Consider the following 21,604-nt stretch of genomic DNA (forward strand, 5'->3'; position numbering starts at 1 on the left):
ATGGTTCTTATCTTTTCTAAGATTCAAAATCGAATCACAACTTTCAAAAATCTACTTCTTAAATGTTTTTTCCTAATAAATAACCTTTGCGTGGGTTTGAATACTTTTTCTTTAATGAACAATAATGATTATTGATTAATATTATTAATTTATTTAATATATTTCAACTTTGTTTTAAGTCAATGAAAATGTAAAAATAATTGTATTTTAAATCGGATTTGTTTGTACATAAATAAATGGTACTTTGTGCCTTTTGTTTACATTATCACAATAAGTTAAAAATGTTTAAATACAAAAACTCAAAATGTTCACACAAACTTTCCACACCGCCTTTCTAAGCCCACCATAAACGGGAATAAACCTAAAATTAGCATACATACAAACTGATTCTAGAATCCATTTTTAATTTAGAATTGATTATGGAATCAAAATGTAACGCCAAGAATTGAAATAGAAGCTGAAAGATTTACACTTGTGATATTGTATCTTGTCACCTCTCTTGTACGTCAATACTGATACAGTACGTGCACTGAAAAATACTGTAAAAAAATAGGCATTTGTCACAGTATCAATAGGGTTAAAAAAGCAGATGTGGTCATCTTTACGTACGTTGTCTGGGTTTCCAGTCAGTGAGTAGCGGTATGCTGTGTCTTTGTGTGTGTGCTGCTGTTTCAGAGTCCCAGCTGGTGTCTCTGTCACATCTCATACTCGTTCTGTCACCGGGCCATGTGGGAAGGCCCGCTCCGAGACTAAAGCAAATCTGATGTCTTGTGTGTGCATTCCCACATACTGTGTGTGGCCATGGTGACAACCCTGTGTGCAGTTTAGCCATGGTAACCATAACAACCAGGGTTCCAGGGGATGGCGGGTGCGATATAGGAGTAGACAGATTTCCTTCAGGGAAAAGAGAAGCCTGTAACCTTTCATATCTTCGCTGCCTGCTCCACTTGTATACGACATTGTACAACCCAGTATACATTACATACATAAATGGAGACTTTTGTTACTTTTTCTTCCTGAAGTTTCTTTGTATAGCTGCTTTTATCCTTTCTCTGATTCACTTTCTGCAAATAGCACAGAGGCTAGAACTGTAAGGAGTTGAGCTTGAATGTGTTTTTATGTGTCAAATTTTACATTAACACAAAGCTCAAGCATGTTTTCCAGAGCAGTTATGTGAAAATCCTCATATACAAACGTTTTAATTTCCTCGTGATGCGTATTTTTATGCTCAGGATGTGGAGGAACATCTTTGTGTGATTTAAAAAAATGTTTTATGCCTTCTCATTTGTTAGGCTAGCTTGATAAATGTACAGGATGAATGCATGTGTCTCTGCTCTCTGTTTTTGAGTGGTTTTCTGAATGTAACTGAGCATTAAAGGAGACTTTTTGTTGGTGTGTTGTTGCGTTGCGTGTGCGCGGACCTCGCTTGCTAACTAGCGGCCTGACCTGAGATGATGGCAGAAGAAAAAATGCTTCCCCCAAGGGCCATGAAGATGGGACCTTTGTGAAAGTGTTATGAAGTACTACAGTGTATGCTCTGAATATGAATGACTAACTGCACTTGTTGTAATGGACCTCACCTTAATTATTTATACCACTAGCAGGTTGCATGTATTGATTTTTGAATACAAAAATCAATATATCTACTTTTTGTTTTCCTCTAGTGTCAAAGTGAAGTAGATTTTTTCCCCACAATATCTCAACAATTATTAGATGGATTGCTAGGAACATTTATGTTCCCCAGAAGATGAATCCAAGGCTAATACTTATGGCATTTCTAATTTGTGTGCAAATGAGCAAAGTATTGACCTGCTACTACAACAAAATAAGGTGCTTAAACGTCTACTTGCCAACATTGTCATCATGCGCAAATTAGCATGAGCTAACTGGCATTAGCATTAGCTGTGTTTATGTACAGACTCACAAGGCTACTAGCTTTAGGCTTTACACTCGTCTTGTGTCGTCACAAGGAGATCAAATGAGAAGCAGAGCCACAAATGAGATAAATGAGGTTCACATTTCTTCTAGTTATTAGTTCTGTTTGTCTTTTAATTTCCAGTCATCTGTATACAACTGCAGAGAAGCAGAGTAAACAAAAGTAGGGGATTTGTCTGTATGTCACTCAGTGTGGACATATTTTTTGATAATGAATCATTTCCCAGAGGGTGGATGACGAGAGAAACACTCTGAATGTGGAAAAAGTCACAGACACTCACGATAAGCTATCATGTGATTGTTAAATCATTATGAATGCTTAGTCATGCTTTGGAATCAGATTAATTTAGAATATATATATATATATTGGCTACGTAGCTTACTTTTACATTATATACAGAATACAGAATAATGACAACAACACACGATGAACGATCCAAACTGCCGTTTGTTTCTCCTCCAAATTTTCTCCGGCAAGTGGCAATCCATTTTTAGTGGTGGGTGAAATAACCTGAGTGAATGGCTTTTTTCAGTGCTTCACTTTTTTGGAGTATCCTCTGCACTGCAGGAGCCAGTGCACGTAAGAGACCTGGAGGTGGAATAGAGGAATACAACCTGTGACTAACACTCAAAGGCACAATATCTCTCTCTGTATGTCCTTCTATCACTTATGTGTGACTGCCAATTAGTCCATTTTGTTTAACAGAGGATGCCTGTGATGCTGGGAAGTGGAATACCCGAGCCTCTGGTGCGATGTCTCTGACAAGCTGCTTGGCCCTATTACTGATTTACTCTGTAATCTCAAATTCCCAGCTGAGCTCCTGTCACCCTCCATCACTTCCTAATGCACTGATTCTCACTCTTTTCCATTTTTTTACTACAGGTATGATGTTGACTCGAAGAGCGCCAACCTGTCAAAACACGTGAGTAATAAAACAGTTTTTTTTCGTACATTAAGACATGTACGTTTTACGTCTATTTTTGCCTCCACACTTTTGCCGATTGTATTCTGTGTGTGTGTGTGTGTGTGTGTGTGTGTGTGTGTGTGTGTGTGTGTGTGTGTGTGTGTGTGTGTGTGTGTGTGTGTGTGTGTGTGTGTGTGTGTGTGTGTGTGTGTGTGTCCTTGTTATTGGCTCCCATTAGACTTGTTTAGGCCACAACAATGAGTGTGCTTATCGTCTACTGTAATAGCACATTCCCTAAACGGCCTGCAATTAATTTGGAAATGAAATAAACACTAATTTCCTTGATAGCAGTCATTAGCATAGCGGTAATTAGGAACAACAATATGATAACTTGCCAGTGAGGCCTGTGTCCTGCCTACTGCATCATGGGAATTGTAGTTCAATCAGTAACTATGAATGAGAAAGCACAGTTGGTACTTGTGTCATGGGAAATTAGTAATAAAACAGTTCGAACCTTCGGATTAATATAAAAAATACCTATTTTTACAGAATAATTTACATTTATTTCTGATCACTTGACCATAAAACATGTTAATTAATTAACTAAACAGGTGCATTTTTTTCAGGCTAGCTGCTTCCCAATGTTGCTACTGTTAGCTGGCTGCTAACAGTAGCTTCAGACTTTCTAAAACGTTTCCTTTGATGGGTGGCACTGCTATCATTCAACAAAAGGGGAAGTTGTAATCTAACACCGTTAATCCAGTTACTAAACCGTTGTGATTCCTGAATGTTTGTTTGTCTATAATCTTGTGTGCACATCTGTCGGATTTTCCGTAATATCAAAAACATGTTTGGGCAGGTGCTAACGGTGAAAACTGACAAGGACTGTCACTGTCTAATGCAGGAGAGTTATACCTCCAATAACATGATAAGGAAGCAATACAAGATTATACAACAGCTGTCTGTTCTACTCAAACCGTTATCTGGACATTTACATTTATAGCTCCAGTGTCCATAATAGCCAGTTGTGCAGTACTTCCTCCTTCTACGCTGCAGCTTTTGTCTACCACCTGAAAGAAAAACACTCACACTGTGTATACAATATGTTTGTGTCTGTGGAAAGCTCATTTGAAGTTACACTGACCTGCCTGCTGTGTGCCATCAGCAGAGCACAGACAGTGAGTCACATTCTGCCCTGATGTGACTCACAGCAACCGTGTTTCCTCTCAGCGTCCGACCCAACCAGTCTGCTCACATATCATACAACAAAGTCACATGATTTTCTCCGTGTCACAAGCAAAAGAGGCAGTGATTATTGGAAGAAACCGTAGCGGATAGAAAATGTATGACTCGAGAAGATGAGAATTATATATTTGAGCAATCCGAAAATATTAGTAGAGCTGTTAAAGATGAACACATAGAAGACTGGCGCTTGTGCTTTCTTTATAGTTTACAGAATAACAGAATTGGTAAAAATAGAACAGACTTTATTGTGTCCTAGGGCAATAATATGGCTATGATGGTAATGTTCATGTGATCTAGATAAATGACTACTAGTTCGGTCTTTCCAAATGTGTCTATAAAGTAGCCCTTTTATGCTCATTTTCAGGTTTCATAATTGTATTTGGGCCCCTTCTGTGACATGTTTACATGCTTTAATGTTCAAAGAGTCCTTTATTTTGTTCTGCTGCACCTATTTTCACGCTCGATCTGAAACCAGAGATTAGTCTGCTCTGATTGGTTATCTGGCCGGCTCTGTTGTGCTTGGTGAACCACTTAGAGATATCCCGCCCCTTTGCCTATCACGTACAATGTGTTGGAGCCCTAGCCATTGGAAGCGCGATTGTTACGTAATGATGTCACTATGTTACAGAAGTAAAAAAAGGAGTCCAATATATAACACACAACAGGAAAGGAAAACCCTAAGAACCATAATACAGCCGCTTTTGAACTGAATAAGTGAACAATCTTGTGAAGCATACAATCCGCCTCTAAATAATATTTTGTATTTGTTTTTATTTAACTTGAATGTAACAAAACAATTATAGTGCCTTCTGGTGAGCAATCCCTTCTCCCGTGTTTTCCTATTGAGTCATTTCATTTCTATGATGCCATGTCCCTGTGAAATTGGGAAAAGTATTTTCTTTTTTATCGCAATTTCATGACCAGGTGTTAATATAATAGGTGTATTTGAGGACCTGTGTAGAGGCACAGGACAAGGTTGTGTTTCTGCACTTTCTATTAAAGTACCATGTACCGCTCAGAAGGGATGGAGTACGACATGCAGGATACACATTTTATTTAGCCATTATCCTCTATTACAGCAAACTGCTGTCCTGTATCATTATGTGGCATCACACTCAATGCAGTAGTAATTTAAAAAAATCAAACACACTTAGCTAGCTTAGGATACATCTTGGTCTTGTTTTCAAAATTGTATCCTGCAAAAAATCTCGTAGCGCCAATCCATTAGATGGTGTTTTAACATGGGAGCTGTTGGCTGCAGGCACACCTGGGAAAAGAGTGAGAACGAGTGTGGAATATAGAGGGACAGGTCCATAGTGGGGGAGAGAGAAACATGTCCTGTTGATGAGGTCACACTCATTTATATATCTGTATGCAGATGGTTAAGAAGTAAGGCTGATCTTTTTTGATTAATTTGAAAATGCAAATCAAAAAATCTGTAAATACTCTGATAACAGCTTTGAATAAGTCACCTTTTTATAAAGGGTTTGCAAGTGTTTCCATCGTTGTTGTTAATGGCTACTGAACATGGATGAAAAGCATCAAGATTCAGTATATTCCCTTTCCTCCTGAAACGCCTCGATTGGACTCCTTTGTTTACCTCTGCAGTATAAAGGCATCACTACGAAACACTCGCGCTTTTATTGGCTAGCGTTCCAACAGATTTTATAGTCTATAGGTTTGGACATCTCTAAGAGGTTGACCAATCACAACAGAGCCGGCCAGCTAACCAATCAAAGCAGACTGGGCTCTGGTTTCAGACAGAGGCTGAAAAGAGGGTCTGCAGCACAGGCAGAATGAGAAAAATACTGTTTCAAAAGTGATGATTCTCTGTCTGTTACTTTAGATGAAAATAAGGAGCCACTCCCCTCTGAGCGATATTTGGTTAAAAAGAACACAATGGTGCTCTAAGATTCAGGTGATAAGGGGGGGGGGTTACCTGGTTACTTATTGGCTAATGGTTACACAAGCCAAAAAATCATGACATCATAAAGTGCCCACAATCTGATCAGCTCATTTTCAGACAGGTTTTCAGAATCTCTTTACACATGTTGATGTATAAAAGACATGAAAAAGTGGATTTTGCATAATAGGTGACCTTTAAGAGTCCAGTTTTGAAAACAAATGTGTTCATGACGTGTCACATGATACTTGATACATGATAAACAGGTTGACAGTAAGCTTGGTAGATGGATAGATATAGCCACATAATAACAGAAGAGGCTAATCAATGGAGCGAGTAATCCATTATGTTAGCGCTACCTGGAGCCATTCTGTCACATATTAGACATGCTGTCCAATAATGACAAACAGCCTCAGCACTGTGCCCCTTGGTGAAATTTGGCTAGCAACAGCATGTTTCTTTAATAGCTTTTAGAGGGATGAAGTGTGTGTGTGTGTGTGTGTGTGTGTGTGTGTGTGTGTGTGTGTGTGTGTGTGTGTGTGTGTGTGTGTGTGTGTGTGTGTGTGTGTGTGTGTGTGTGTGTGTGTGTGTGTGTGTGTGTGTGTGTGTGTGTGTGTGTGTGTGTGTGTGTGTGTGTGTGTGTGTGTGTGTGTGTGTGTGTGTGTGTCTGTGTGTGTGTGTGTGTGTGTGTGTGTGTGTGTGTGTGTGTGTGTGTGTGTGTGTGTGTGTGTGTGTGTGTGTGTGTGTGTGTACAGTAGCTCTGTTTCAGACTTTCATTTTGAATTCTCACGGAGCAAGCAGATTGCGATGGTTGCCAATTCTTCATGCGAATAAATTAAGTTTTCGAGGAGTGATCTCTTCTTTCATGTCTCCTCCTTTCAGTTAGCATCAGCGGAATAAATTCAGTATGTGATGGCAGTTTAATTTTCCAGGAACGCAGCGGATAGGGCGCAGGTGTGAAGGCTGGTGGGAGGAAGACTCGATCTATTTGGCAGTATTATCCGTCAGTGGGGGACATGGAGCTATTTGGAATGGCTGTGTGGTTGCACTGTAGAGACCAGCGATAAGGGTATTTTTTATGAGTTTATGGCTGTGTCTTTTATAAATAGAATTAAATGTGTTTATATCATGTCCTGTGTAGGGATGTTCAATCACAAGTGTTTAGCCCTTGATCTACAGCTGCAGAGGTTACACAAATCATCCAATGCACATGCTTGACAATGGAATACCATAGACGCCAGAAAACAAAAACTAACACTGAGCTGAAATTAAACGATTGCACATTAATGAGGTTCAAGTGCCATAAATTAAACAGGCTCATTCGATGTTTTGCTGTTTTTCATTCCTCAGCCCTTTCTACACAATCATAGCTACTTACTTGGAATGGAGGAGAGATGAACACGGGCGAGTTTACGAGAGCTTATAGCATTGCTGTGATTAAATGTGTAAAAAAATACGTGTGATAACAGATGTGAAACCAAGTGTCAGATCAGCATATTATAGCTCTATATAGCTGATATTGATAGGTACACAATTAAATTGCCTTGATTAAACTGATTTTGGAGATCCGACCAGCCTTAGCAGATCTGACCTAGCCTTGTATGAATAACCAAAACACTTTCTTTTTTTTAAACCCTACTTTCTTTCTCTTACTCTGCAGGATTTTCTGGGCCAGGCCTACTGCACTCTGGGAGAAGTGGTTGGATCACTGGGCAGTCGCTCGGAAAAACCTCTTGGGTGAGTATTTGTACCCATAGCTGGTAGTTTGCCAATATTTCAGAGCTGATGTATTCCCCCCTATTAGTTAATCCTTCTGGTGAAGTGTGAAGTACTTTAAATCAGTTTGCATCCATTCTCTTAGAAGTTTGTTGAGTGACAGTTTGTGTTACTGTAAATCCACCTAGCTCTCTATAGAGTAAATTAATAACAGGGACTTCTTACAACGAGCGTGAAAGTGACTTTATCCCCAAACAATTTGCTCTAGAGCAGAGATATAAGTGTTGATTTCCTTTTGAATGGAAGAATATCTGAGTTACTCAAGCAATAAGCTAAGGAAAAGTATATGCTTCTAGTTTTTTAATGAACACACTCATGCACACAAAAACACACTCTGGTATTGATACACATTCAAACACTTCAGGCTCATTAAAGCGATGGTGATCAGACTTGTTAGCCAGCCTGCATGTAACACATAAAGATCACTGCATCTGTGTGTGGGTGTGGGCATGTGTTTCTTCTGTTTGATACAAATAGTTCTCGGTACATGAAGTTATTTAAAGTTGAAGAAAAAGAGAAGGCAGAACATGCTCGCCTAAATGAGCCCGCAGCCTTTGTCTTTAATTTATAAAAAGTACAACAGGGTGTCTGCGGGGTCTTAAAAAGTATTAACAGTTGATAAATCAATTTAGTGAAAATTAAGGCTATTAAAAACTATTAAACAGCATTTTCCAAGGTGTTACATGTTGTAGCCTGTTTTCAATAAGTATATGAATTGTCCAAAGAGGTTGTATTCTACAGTCTGCCTGAATGTAATCATGGCGTAGGTGTGTAGTGTGATTCTGTGTAGTTTATTGATGGCATCCCGTTGGGTTTGACGTAATCTGATCAGGACGTCGCACGCTCACTGCTTGATAGCGCGCGAAGGTCCGTTTATGCCGGTTGTTAAACAACATCGTTACGGGGAAATGCAAGTTTGCGTCCAAATGGTTGGAAGATAAGGAGGAAGGACAATCAATACTGTAGTCAATGTGAGGTAAAGTGTGTCGCCAAGGTAACCGGTTAGAACTCGAAGTGGCGATGAGGTCTTAAAATGTATGGAAAGGGTCTTAAAAGGTATTACATTTGACTTCAGGATTCCTGCATACTGTATACCATGTACAAGCAAAAAGTATTAGTTACAGTTACTATTAAAATACCTTGATGAATATCAACAGTATAGCCTGCTTCCTTTGGAGCACTAATTAGGATGCATCATTATCTACTTCTATCCATGAGGCTGCTCTTTTATAGCCTATAGTGGCTTCTTTATTGCGTCTTTTTTATCCAATTTGCTTTTTCATTTGAAGCGTTCATGAGCCTTGAGATCTTAAAAGGCTGGTGTCAGGGAAAATAACAGCCAAGCTGGCATACCTTCACTGAACGCTGGCAACCTGGCAACCTGTGTGTGCATGTGTGTGTACTGTGTATGTGTGTGTGTGTGAGCTTATATATCGTATTTAAAAACTCTTACTAATCTAGTAAACATCCTGGCAAATGTTTATAAAATCCCGATGTAGTGTGACGCACCACATACGTGATTTTATGTTGTACTTAGTATGAACACAAATACAATGTAATGCAATTTCCCCACATCCCTTCATGCACTTGAGCAGCAATCGCCATGGTGATCGCAGCGGAAGGTTCTCACTCACTGTGAAAGAAAGAAAGAAAGAAAGAGAGAGACCTGTCCGTCCATGTACGTGCACATGCTTTTATGTGCACCATGGGCCCCTCCAAAGTGCAAAACGATGTTTTCCGCCCTTAAGCCCCATTGATGGAAACACACACACACACACACGCACGCACACACACACACACACACACACACAAACACACAAACACACGATATTTCGTCTTATTTCTGGGGTCTGATAGAGAATATATTTCTGTACACGTTCTTGTAGTCATTTGGTAATAGAGTGTTACAGGAATGAGTCCTAAACCCGGAAGTCAATTATCCTTCATCTCAAATTCAAAGTTCTTCTGAATTAGTTTTTGGTTGATGTGCAGAAGCAGAACCCCTGTCAACATTTATTAAATACAAACGTACAGAGGCCACAGCTGTTGCAATCATTGTCTTGCCGAGGTTGTGTCTGTATGTATATGTGTGTGTGGGTGTGTGTGTGTGTGTGTGTTTGACTTTGTCAGACACACACCTGCAGCCTGACACGACAGGGGGGATCTTTAACAATTGTAATGAGTGCTAATTACAGCTAATTACATTGTTCAATCAAACTACTCCAGTGGGCGTGTGTGTGTGTGTGTGTGTGTGTGTGTGTGTGTGTGTGTGTGTGTGTGTGTGTGTGTGTGTGTGTGTGTGTGTGTGTGTGTGTGTGTGTGTGTGTGTGTGTGTGTGTGTGTGTGTGTGTGTGTGTGTGTGTGTGTGTGTGTGTGTGTGTGTGTGTGTGTGTGTGTGTGTGTGAGACCCACCAGCAACAGTATTTAAAACAATGACAAGCCTATCATATCTGAAATCTATAATGCAAGACATAGAAGTAGCCTTTAGCTGTCATAAATATTCATAAAGTTTTAAAATAATAATCATCTGCCCCATGTAAAACATTATACAATTACTTATAAAGTATAGTATCATAAAACTTCATAATTGCATTTCTTTGCAAGTCTCGTATTATAAATCTAATAGTTGTAACACATTTCAATATTTTAATTCAATCGTGAATTTTATAGGTAATGACTGGTTTGGAATAATAATAAAATATGCAGAAATGTCAGTGAGTGACCATCAATTATTAAGTATACGAGTGTAGGTGCCACACAATATCAGTATAGTATGATTTTACAAAATTCAATAGCTGTTTAGCCTGTATCCAGTCTTTATGCTAAGCTAAGCTAACAGGATGTTCGCTGTAGCTTCATATTTGGTATTCAGACACTGATATACATCTTCTCATCTCTCAACTATTGGCAACAAATGCAAATATTTATATTTCCTTAAAGGTGAGGTAGGTAAATTTGAGAAACCGGCTCGAGATCGCTAGAATTTGAAAATACACAACCGGAGAAACTCTGCCACTTCCTTATAGAGCTCCTCCTCCAACACACACGAACGCGCACATGACCAATGAAGGCACGAGATAAGTTTGTGCCCCGATGGAAGGCTGACAGGCAGGTTGTACTTTTTACAGTATTACGGCTTCTACAGATGAAATTTTTTTATGGATTTTTTGTCAAAGCACTTCAGATATTCATTGTTATCGGGATGTTAAGAGCATTCCATGGAATATAACAAAAAGTGTATCTCGAGCCGGTTTCTGAAACTTACCTACCCCACCTTTAAATGTCAAACTCCCGTTAACTTGCAAAGACAATGTGGACCTCTCGATTTTGAAGTTGACTAATGAAATGTGTTTTTTACCTTGATTTGAGCTATTTTTATTCAAACTTGGCTCTTCTAACTAAAGTAAAAGATAAACATAAATGTAGTGTGCTGCATGTTGAATCTTATACATTCCTCTGGGCCTTTGTATTGCACAAAAGTGTTACCCTGACACACTTTAGGTTAGATTTGCATTACAGTACTCAGGTTTAGTGAATACCACCTAAGAGAGAGATTATTATCATCCTCTTGCAGTACTGATGCTGGTGTTCAGGTTGAGATTTAGTTTCCACCACTGTTTTTTTAATATCTATTCTTCTCGATACTTCCTCTCACACTCGCCACCCTCCTTTGTTCCCCCCAACAATCCTCCGTGTTCACAGGGTCAGAGAGAAGCCCTGGTGAACTGCAGACAGAGCTAAGTGGGCTACAATTTAGCCAAGTGATCCAAGAACGCCAACACCAACAAAGGCCGATAGCTGTGAATACAAGCCTGATTGTATTGATTTGTAAAGGACGTACAATGAAACGCTCTTTCTGCCTCTTAGTGGGGAGACATGGATTTTATGTGAATGTTTCCTTTTGTTTGAGTTTCCTTTTAGGGGAAAAGTGTGTGTGTCTGTTTGTGATTGTGTCGCAACATGACCAAGAGTATATGAACTCTCATGTTCCTATCATTTAGTGGGAATGCTGACAGCATTCCAACTATCTTTTATGCTACGCACAAAATTATTTATCATTCCGCTGGGTTATTTTGCGCCACTTCTCCTCCCACATTGAACATCGCAGAAACTCCGTTCAAACATCAAAACGTTCAGCTCGGTCGGGAATTGATGGCTATTACTTTTATCATTCATAACTTTCATAATTCCAGATATACATCCCATAATACATCACATTTTTAACATGGAAGTCAATGGAGAAACTCTTCAGACTTCAACAATCTTCATGCAACTTCAACTGCTAACTGCTCCTTCTTCAACTGCTAACTGCTCCTTCTTCAACTGCTAACTGCTCCTTCATACTTTCACTCAGTGGAACTCACTTCTGAGTGGTTAAACATCACTAATGGTGTACCACAAGGTTCAGTTTTAGGTCCGCTATTATTCTCTATCTATATTAATAGTTTAGGTGAAAATGTCGAAGGAGCAACCTTACATTTTTATGCGGACGATACCGTTATGTACTGTGCAGGTCCCTCGATTAACGAGGCTGTTGTTAAATTACAGGCTGTTTTTAACATTATTCAGGCTCAGCTCTCTGAGCTTAAGCTTCTTTTAAATGTGGATAAAACCAAGGTAATGCTCTTTTCTAAAGCTAAAATTACACCGGAGACGGCTTTGGATATTGTAACTACGCAAGGAATACAACTTGAAGTGGTTACCTGTTACAAATACTTGGGTATCTGGATGATTGTCTCACTTTTAAATTTCATGTAAATAACCTGCTTAAAAAACTGAGGGTTAGGCTAGGTTTCTTTTACAGAAATAAGTCCTGTTTCTCGCTTGAGGCCAGGAAAAGGCTAGTCACTGTGACCTTTTTACCTGTGCTGGACTATGGTGATTTGTTATATATGAATGCACCTGCCAATTACCTGAGCAAGTTAGATGCTGCCTATCACAGTGCACTGAGATTTTTGACAAATTGTAAAGCACTTACGCATCACTGTACCCTGTATACCAAGGCGGTTTTGCCATCACTTACTGTACGGAGGCTCAGTCACTGGTACTTTTTCATTTACAAAGCCATGTTGGATAAACTACCATCTTATATCTGCTCCCTGATCTCTCTGCGAATTGAAAGTACTTATTGCCTGAGATCGCATGCTGTGGTTTTATTAAATGTGCCAAGTGGTAGGACTGTCTTAGGGAAGAAAGCTTTTAGATGTGCAGCTCCACTAACATGGAACAGTCTGCAAAAAGAATGGAAAATTACCAAGCTAGTACCACTACATGTTTTTAAAGCTCGGTTGGATGCTACACAATCAGATGCTGTTGGTACCTGTACATGTGGTTAAATATGTAAATTGTAATCCCTGTACATTTTGCTGTATGATGTCCTTTTGTTGTTCTGTTGTTTATGTTTTTATGTCTTCTTGTGGAACCTACTGCTGCAGGTCTCCCTTGAAAAAGAGATCATTGATCTCAATGGGATTTTACCTGGATAAATAAAGGTTTTGAATTTATTTGAATTGAATACTTTCACTCAGAAACCTCATTCCAACTTTAAAATGTTACACATCTTTCAGACATTATTCGTGTAACACAACTTTTAAATCTGATTCTTACTTTTAGAGATATTAAACATTGTTCAGACCTTGGTAAAGAGGCCTTCTTCAGATTTTACAGTGTGTGATGTCACAGCTAGAGTAGAGGACAGATTTAATTGTGCCTTCATATTTTCTTAATTCCCAAACCCTACATTCCTGAGACATCATTTTTCATGAGAAACGTAGGAAAACATCTCGTAGCTTGAAAGATATAAAAAAATTAAGCAAAATAATGAAACAAAATGCCTCTTGAGGGCATGAAGTGACAAACATGTTCAACATGTTTGCATTAAAACCCATTGTAAGTTCAGCCTAACCTTTCCCCACCACAGCAGCCGCACACCTTTGGTTAATCTGCCAAAAAGGCCACATTATTAACCCTTAACCCTTATGAAAGTACAAAAAAAGTACACTTCAGATGCTCAAGTTCCTTGACATGCTTCACACTTTGAAATGTCACCGATATCTGTTACGGTTCTTCAACAAAACGTTCACATGTAACAGGTTTATCTCTCATTCAGAACAATGAAAATGCTCTCCTCTAACTGGACATCACCATGGAAACCTTTGATCTCTGGACACTTCGTTAACTGAAATATAAACACCTGTGTCATGGAACACGATGTCATAACTCCAACTGACATGCTCAGAGCAGCAGACTTCAGATAATGGTTAACGGTCCTGCCTTCCTGCCTTCAACAGCTCTACGTCAATTATGGGGTGTCATCATATGCCGTTTCCATGGAAACGCATCCCTCGCCATAAAAGACGATGTCGCTATAACTCCTATGAAAATGTTCCAAAAGTGCTCAAACTTCACATGTGTGCTAACAGTCCAGCCGTGAAGACATCTACGGGACAGTTTTGGGATTTCTTCAAATGTCGTTGCCATGGCAACACAATGCTCACCATGAAACACGGTTTTCTCATAACTTCAGTGAAAATGCTCCATACGGCCCAAAACTTCACAGGTTTGGTAACGATGCAGCCATCAACGCATCTAAGCGTATTATGGGATGTCATCAAATGCCGTTGGCATGGTGACAGATCATTCGCCATCAAGTTAGTTCAAAAGTTTGCAGTTCAAATATTCTGCTGCTTTTCCAAGCCTTTTTACTTTATTTTCTTCTCTTCAATCACACATTCAAGCCCCCAGTGTTCATGTATAATTTCAATCTAAATTATTCACGTTCTTCTTACACATTACATTTAAGCATAGCAGTTTAGGGTCAGCATAAAGCATTCCCACTAGCAATTTCTTCAGGAGTTGCATTCTCTAGTTATTATAATTGATATCTCATTCAGGTATTATCCCCGGTCATTGGGGATATAATGAAGATGACGCAAGTGTGTGTCTGTCTAAATTTGTGTGCGTTTGTCTGTGTGTGTGTGTGTGTGTGTGTGTGTGTGTGTATGTGTGTGTGCGCGTGTGTGTGTGTTAACGCTGTAGCCGAGAAATGGCCTAGACTTAATTACCCGTCTCTTGCCAGACACTGATTGCAAATCCATGTGCCTTGATTAGAGGATTCACAGTGTTTCCTCTCTCTCACTCACTCACTCACTCACTCACTCACACACACACACACACACACACACACACACACACACACACACACACACACACACACACACACACACACACACACACACACACACACACACACACACACACACACACACACACACACACACACACAGATATTCCTGAGGCACTTTTTAACTTTGAAGTTTCTTTTCGTGAAGTTTCTTTTCGTGTAAAAGCGAAAAAGGCGAAAACATTTTACTTTAATGTGAGGATGATGACATTTTTGGAAGATGAGCATTTTTAAAAGTTTAGTTTTGATTCAAAACACACATTGAGTCCACCAAGAATAGATATATAACAGTTAAAAACAAATTGTCTGGCTTTTTCTCGCATCTAGGATGATCCTTTCTCTTGTAACAAATAGTACCAGTGCTTGTTTGTTTTTTTAAATGACAACAATACTCGCACAACAACGTGCTGCTATTACTCATACTGTAAGTTGTCATAATTTCTCTTTTTACAAGGGGAAAACAAATTTTCTCAGAGGCAGTTTACACATTCACATAAATAGCAGCGCACAGTTTATAAAAGCGTTTCAACTATATTTTATTCAGATTTGAGCTTTGCACAGTCCTTCTTGTCTTTACAACATACTGTGTCTGTGTATGTAAGGCAAAACTATGACATACATAATTCCTCCAGTAACTATGCAATCCTGAAGCCCACGCATCATTTTGAGGCCGATGTCGCAGACAGATTAATAACCACCTTTTGGAGAAGAAAATAGAGCAACAAGCATCGGAGGAAATAACGAGCAGAGGAATCCCATTCGGTATCTCACAGTGGGGGGCCCGAAACCGGCAGAGTTGTCATGGCGACCCAGATTCCGGGCGCTTGACGGATGTGTGTGTGTGTGACTTTTAACTGTTTCTCCCTGCATATTGTTGCAATGAGATGACATGATTGAGACTGAGAGGGTGAGAAGCAATACAAGTTGTATGAGCTGCTTGTTTTCTGCTTCTTCAAACAACATGCCTGTACGTTGACAAAGGTACGCAAACTGCTAGAATTCTTTCTTTTTTTTCAATATATAGGTGTTAAAAAGCATAAAAAATCTCTTTAACATGAGCTAAGCCTTTTTCTGTATTAACATTACATTATATTTAGTTTGATACACGCTGGTGACATCTGCATCTTATATAGCTGTTACACCCACGCAGCAAAACATTCCACAAAACATGTATTACTTAAAAAAATATATAGCTATAGCTTTTTGTGTCTATTCCATACTTGTTAAGACATAACGCTGTGTTAACAAGTAGTAGTTTACACTTTAAATAATATATAACGCTGCCATAACGGGAGAGCAGGCAAATTAGATCATTTGGTGTAAAAGGTAAAGAGCTAGAACCTGGGTGACAAATGTCGTCGTTTGAAATTGATAATCAAGTAGGTTGAGAGTCAAGCTCTTGTGAAAATATTGCAAAATAATATTTTTAGGCACCTTTTTTTCCGCAAAACTATGATTTAATTTGACTTTTATGTTGTTCATTGTTATTCATGTGCAGTGGATGTTTTCGAAGGGGGGATGGATCCCTATTGTTTCTATGGCTATATTAAAGAGGTCACACGAAAAATAAGACATTTCAATTCATACTTCTGGGCGCCATTAATGTTACAGAACTACAGTTACATAACATCAACCACAGTGGAGGAAAATCTGTCCTTCAACTCAACTTCATCGATTTCCTGGCATTTGCTGCTTTAGGCAGGACATTAAGATCCGCCTCACAGGTTCTCCAAATCTTAATTAGTCCTACTCAGTCTTCCTCTGAATATATCTTACTCATTTTACACACATGATCCATACTCTGACCCCACCTGTGTGTGCTGTCTGATAAATGGAAATGAGGAAAGACATAGAGAAAGTCTCTTCCTTCAAGAGGCTATTTTACTTTCCCATCTCCAGATCTCCGAGTAAAAAAGGGCATCACCTTTACAAGGTGAATGCAAATCATTAGCTCAAGTCTGCTATTTCAAAAGCAATTTCCACTTATATATAGTGCTTGAGTAAAAAGAGACTTGCTTTAAATTCAGGAATATGTCCTCAACCCCAATTCTGTGCTGTCTGAATGACTGCCTGAGTGGATTTGTGCCAGGTGGGTCTCTGAGAGTGGAGATCATCACACGACAGGCCCTTTGTCAGAGTGCAAAACCTCTCAAATGTCGGCTGAAATTGTATTCTTCTGCTCTGAATATGTTTCTTTAAATACTTCTCTGGCCTTGGTTCTGGTATGAGGACTATATTAAAGTTATTATATTATATCTCAGTTTTATTACCAAGATAAGTACCCCATAATGAGTTTTTGTACAGTTTTCCGCCCTGTGTTACTTTGAATTCTTAATTGTTCTCCCATGCCTCCAACGTGCACAATAATCGAAAAACTGAGAAACGTCTTGATTAATTCTTACAAATTAGTTCCGTGTTTGACAAAAGCAAAACAGCTTTGTTCACCGTGGAGGCATGCAAGAAATACAAAGCGTTCTTCAAGGATTTGTGGTATAAATGGTCACTTTCTACGTGAAATATTCAATTAAAGAGAAGGGGTTACATCTAAGAAGATAAACAATCCATCTTTGACTATTCCCTAACAGACTGAGTGCTCATGACCACAGCTGCAACTGCCCAATGACACACACACACACACACACACACACACACACACACACACACACACACACACACACACACACACACACACACACACACACACACACACACACACACACACACACACACACACACACACACACACACACACACACACACACACACACACACACACACACACACATACATACACACACACACACACACACACACACACACACACACACACACACACACACACACACACACACACACACACACACACACACACACACACACACACACACACACCTCATGCTCAACAGTGTACATGTTGTATTCTGTAAATGTTGTGAGGCTCTACTATGTTGTAAAACTTTCCATGAGGTTTATTCCTGACCAAAGTCTAAACAGGGGTGTGTTCATAAAGCAAAGATTTCCAGTAAGTCTTCATTATGCATTTTCACATTTAAGGAGGAGTTGTCTGTATTTTAACTGTTTGACCGGAAATGATGCTACACTGAGGTCCTTAACATTCACCATGCCTAATTTAGATTTAAGTCCAACCCATCGACAGCTGAATCCATATACTTAACAGCCAATGTGAGGTCTATATTGACAAAGCAGAAACAGGTCATGTGAGGCCACTTTCTGAAGTGAAAATACCTTGCGGTTTGTCCACTGAAACTGTAGTTCAGATTTTTTTTTTAAAGTAATACATGTTTTGTGGAAACCGGTACAAATCTGACAAATCTATCCAGGCAACACGCCTCAGGGGCTGTATGTAATATCTCTGAGTAAACAAACAAAGCAATGAGACACGGTCAAGTTGAGATAATCTCACAAAGGCGACTTGACCTCGTAGTCGAGTGCAGAGGAAAGCAGAGGAAAAAACCTTGTCATGCCAAATACACCCCCCATGTGTTGGTGACATGTTAACCCTTAACCTGTTCTTGTGTTGTGTTCAGGGGCATTCAAGGGAAGAAATGCGGGACCATCATCGTGAAAGCCGAGGAGCTGAACAACTGCAGGGTGAGGACGCATGTAGACTGCTGGGGATTTCATGTGTTTAGTTTCCACATAAAGAAATACAAATCAGATATTTAACAATATATCATGGAATACATCAATAAATAACAATGTAAGTAAAATAATTAAAACACAGCTTAGATATAAATGTAGCTTTTCCTTTCCTTTAACAAAAGCTCTTTCTTTTTTTTGTATTTCTTCTGCCTGCAGAGAGTTGATAAAAACTCATTTAAAAATAATGAATGTTGTCCCTTTTGTGTGTTTAACTTAGATCTACTTATTTTTCCATCCTTTTTAAACTATTTACATTTATATTAAAATAATTTTTTGGGGCACCATAGAAAAACAAAATCACACATTACTTTAAAGGTCCCATGTCATGGCCATTTCCACTGATCATAACTCCATTGTTGTGGTCTACTAGAATAGATTTATACTGTGCAATTTTCCAAACTCACATTGGTTTCGCATACAGCATCTCTGTAAAGTATGTGTATTCAGCAGTATTCACTCTCAACTAAACGGCTCGTTGCAGCTCTTGCCCCCCCCCTCCCTGTGAGCCCAGTGTGCTCCGATTGGTCGGGACCAGTCGGGACGTTGTGAATCGCGCTGAACTCCGTGGAGGTGTGATTTCCTTGTTTAGCAATACACAGCGAAACACAGCCAAACTCACCCTGAGCACACACAAAGTCACAGCCGAAGTAAAAACAATAAGTGTGGCTTGATATTGAGTAAGAAAAAGGTTGATAAACGCTGTGAGAATGGGTCTGCAGAGAGAATTTCGCCGCGATCCCAGCTGTCTGTTATCAGCCTGCAGCCAGGGAAGAGAAATCAGCAGAGCTGCTTGCACTGAGTGCGTGTATGAGGAAGTCTGTGGATTGGTCAATTTGGACCAATCAGCGGGGGCTTAAAGTAACGGCTCCGCAGACGTAACGTAACGGCTCCACGGATTGGTCCATTTCGTTCCGTGGACGACATGACATCATGATGTACCCGGAAGAATCAAATGGACAGTGACGTATCTCCAACGAGGCGTTTTGGGGAGGTATTTTCTGTGTTAGAGTTTTACTCGCTACATGGTGTACTTTGAGGGTTTTGACTCTGCACACCATTTACATGCATAGAAACCTTCATAACACACAAGGGAACGGGTAATAACCGGAAAAGCATGACATGTCACCTTTAAGTCAACAATTAAAAAAGAAAAAGCGTTTGGATTTATTGTATAATTATCAGTCCATCCATCCATCTCCTCCCGCTTATCCGTGGTCGGGTCGCGGGGGTAGCAGTTCCATCAGAGAGCCCCAGACTTCCTTTTCCCTGGCGACATCAACCAGCTCTGACTGGGGGATCCCAAGGCGCTCCCAGGCCAGCGAAGAGATATAATCCCTCCACCTGGTCCTAGGTCTCTTCCCAGCTAGACGTGCCTGGAACACCTCCATAGGGAGGCGCCCAGGTGGCATCCTAACTAGGTGCCCGAACCACCTCAACTGGCTCCTTTCGACGCGAAGGAGGAGCGGCTCAACTCCGAGTCCCTCCCGGATGACCGAACTTCTCACTTTATCCCTAAGGGAGACACCAGCCACCCTGCGGAGAAAACCCCATCTCGGCCGCTTGTATCCACGATCTCGTTCTTTCGGTCATGACCCATCCTTCATGACCATAGGTGAGGGTAGGAACGAAAATGGCCCGGTAGACAGAGAGCTTTGCCTTCTGGCTCAGTTCCCTTTTCGTCACAACGGTGTGGTAAAGCGACTGCAGTACCGCTCCCGCTGCTCCGATTCTCCGGCCCATCTCACGCTCCATTGTTCCCTCACTCGAGAACAAGACCCCGAAATACTTGAACTCCTTCACTTGGGGTAAGGACTCATTCCCTACTTGGAGTGGACAGTCCATCGGTTTCCTGCTGAGAACCATGGCCTCAGATTTGGAGGTGCTGATCCTCATCCCAGCCACTTCACACTCGGTTGCAAACCGATCCAGTGAGTGCTGAAGGTCGCAGACCGATGAAGCCATCAGAACCACATCATCTGCAAAAAGCAGTGGTGCAATCCTTAGTCCACCGAACTGCAGACCCCCTCCCCCATGACTACGCCTCAAAATCCAATCCATGTATATTACAAACAGGATTGGTGACAAAGTGCAGCCCTGGCGGAGGCCAACCCTCACCGGAAATGGGTCCGACTTACTGCCGAGGACCCGGACACAGCTCTCGCTTTGGGAGTACAGAGATTGGATGGCCCTGAGTAGAGACCCCCTCACCCCATACTCCCGCAGCACCTCCCACAGTAACTCCCTGGGAACCCGGTCATACGCCTTCTCCAAGTCTACAAAACACATGTAGACCGGATAAGCGTACTCCCAGGTCCCCTCCAGGATCCTTGCGAGAGTAAAAAGCTGATCCGTCGTTCCACGACCAGGACGGAATCCGCATTGTTCCTCCTCAATCTGAGGTTCGACAATCGGCCTGACCCTCCTTTCGAGTACCTTGGAGTAAACTTTCCCGGGGAGGCTGAGTAGTGTGATGCCTCTGTAATTGGCACACACCCTCTGATCCCCCTTTTTAAAAAGGGGAACCACCACCCCGGTCTGCCACTCCTTCGGTACTGTTTCCGACTTCCACGCAATGTTGACGAGACGTGTCAACCATGACAGTCCCTCAACACCCAGAGCCTTCAGCATTTCCGGGCGGATCTCATCCACCCCTGGGGCTTTGCCACTGTGGAGTTGTTTAACGACCTCAGTGACCTCCCCCCGGGAGATTGGTGTTGATCCCCCGTCATACTCCAGCTCTGCCTCTAACATAGACGGTGGAGTTGTCAGGTTCAGGAGTTCCTCAAAGTATTCCTTCCAACGCCCTAACACTCCATCAGTTGAGGTCAACAACGTCCCATCCTTACTGTACACAGCTTGGATGGTTCCCTGCTTCCCCCTCCTGAGGTGTCGGACAGTTTTCCAGAACAACTTTGGTGCCTCCCGAAAGTCCTTCTCCATGTCTTCTCCGAACTTCTCCCACACCCGCTGCTTTGCCTCGGCCACGGATGAGGC

The 21,604-nt window shown here is 40.8% G+C and overlaps 1 protein-coding gene across 1 annotated transcript in view; it reads left to right on the top strand.

Annotated features, from left to right (window-relative positions):
- LOC117439088 (copine-8) overlaps window positions 1-21,604 on the top strand; it is an 87,110-nt gene that overhangs the window by 31,968 nt on the left and 33,538 nt on the right. The window contains exons 5-7 of the mRNA XM_034074820.2: window positions 2,819-2,858; window positions 7,649-7,725; window positions 18,496-18,559. Of these exons, the coding sequence (XP_033930711.1) occupies window positions 2,819-2,858; window positions 7,649-7,725; window positions 18,496-18,559 (181 nt within the window). The remainder of the gene's footprint in view (window positions 1-2,818; window positions 2,859-7,648; window positions 7,726-18,495; window positions 18,560-21,604) is intronic.

Source organism: Pseudochaenichthys georgianus, chromosome 23 (assembly GCF_902827115.2).
Source record: "Pseudochaenichthys georgianus chromosome 23, fPseGeo1.2, whole genome shotgun sequence".
Taxonomy (NCBI): Eukaryota; Metazoa; Chordata; class Actinopteri; order Perciformes; family Channichthyidae; genus Pseudochaenichthys; species Pseudochaenichthys georgianus.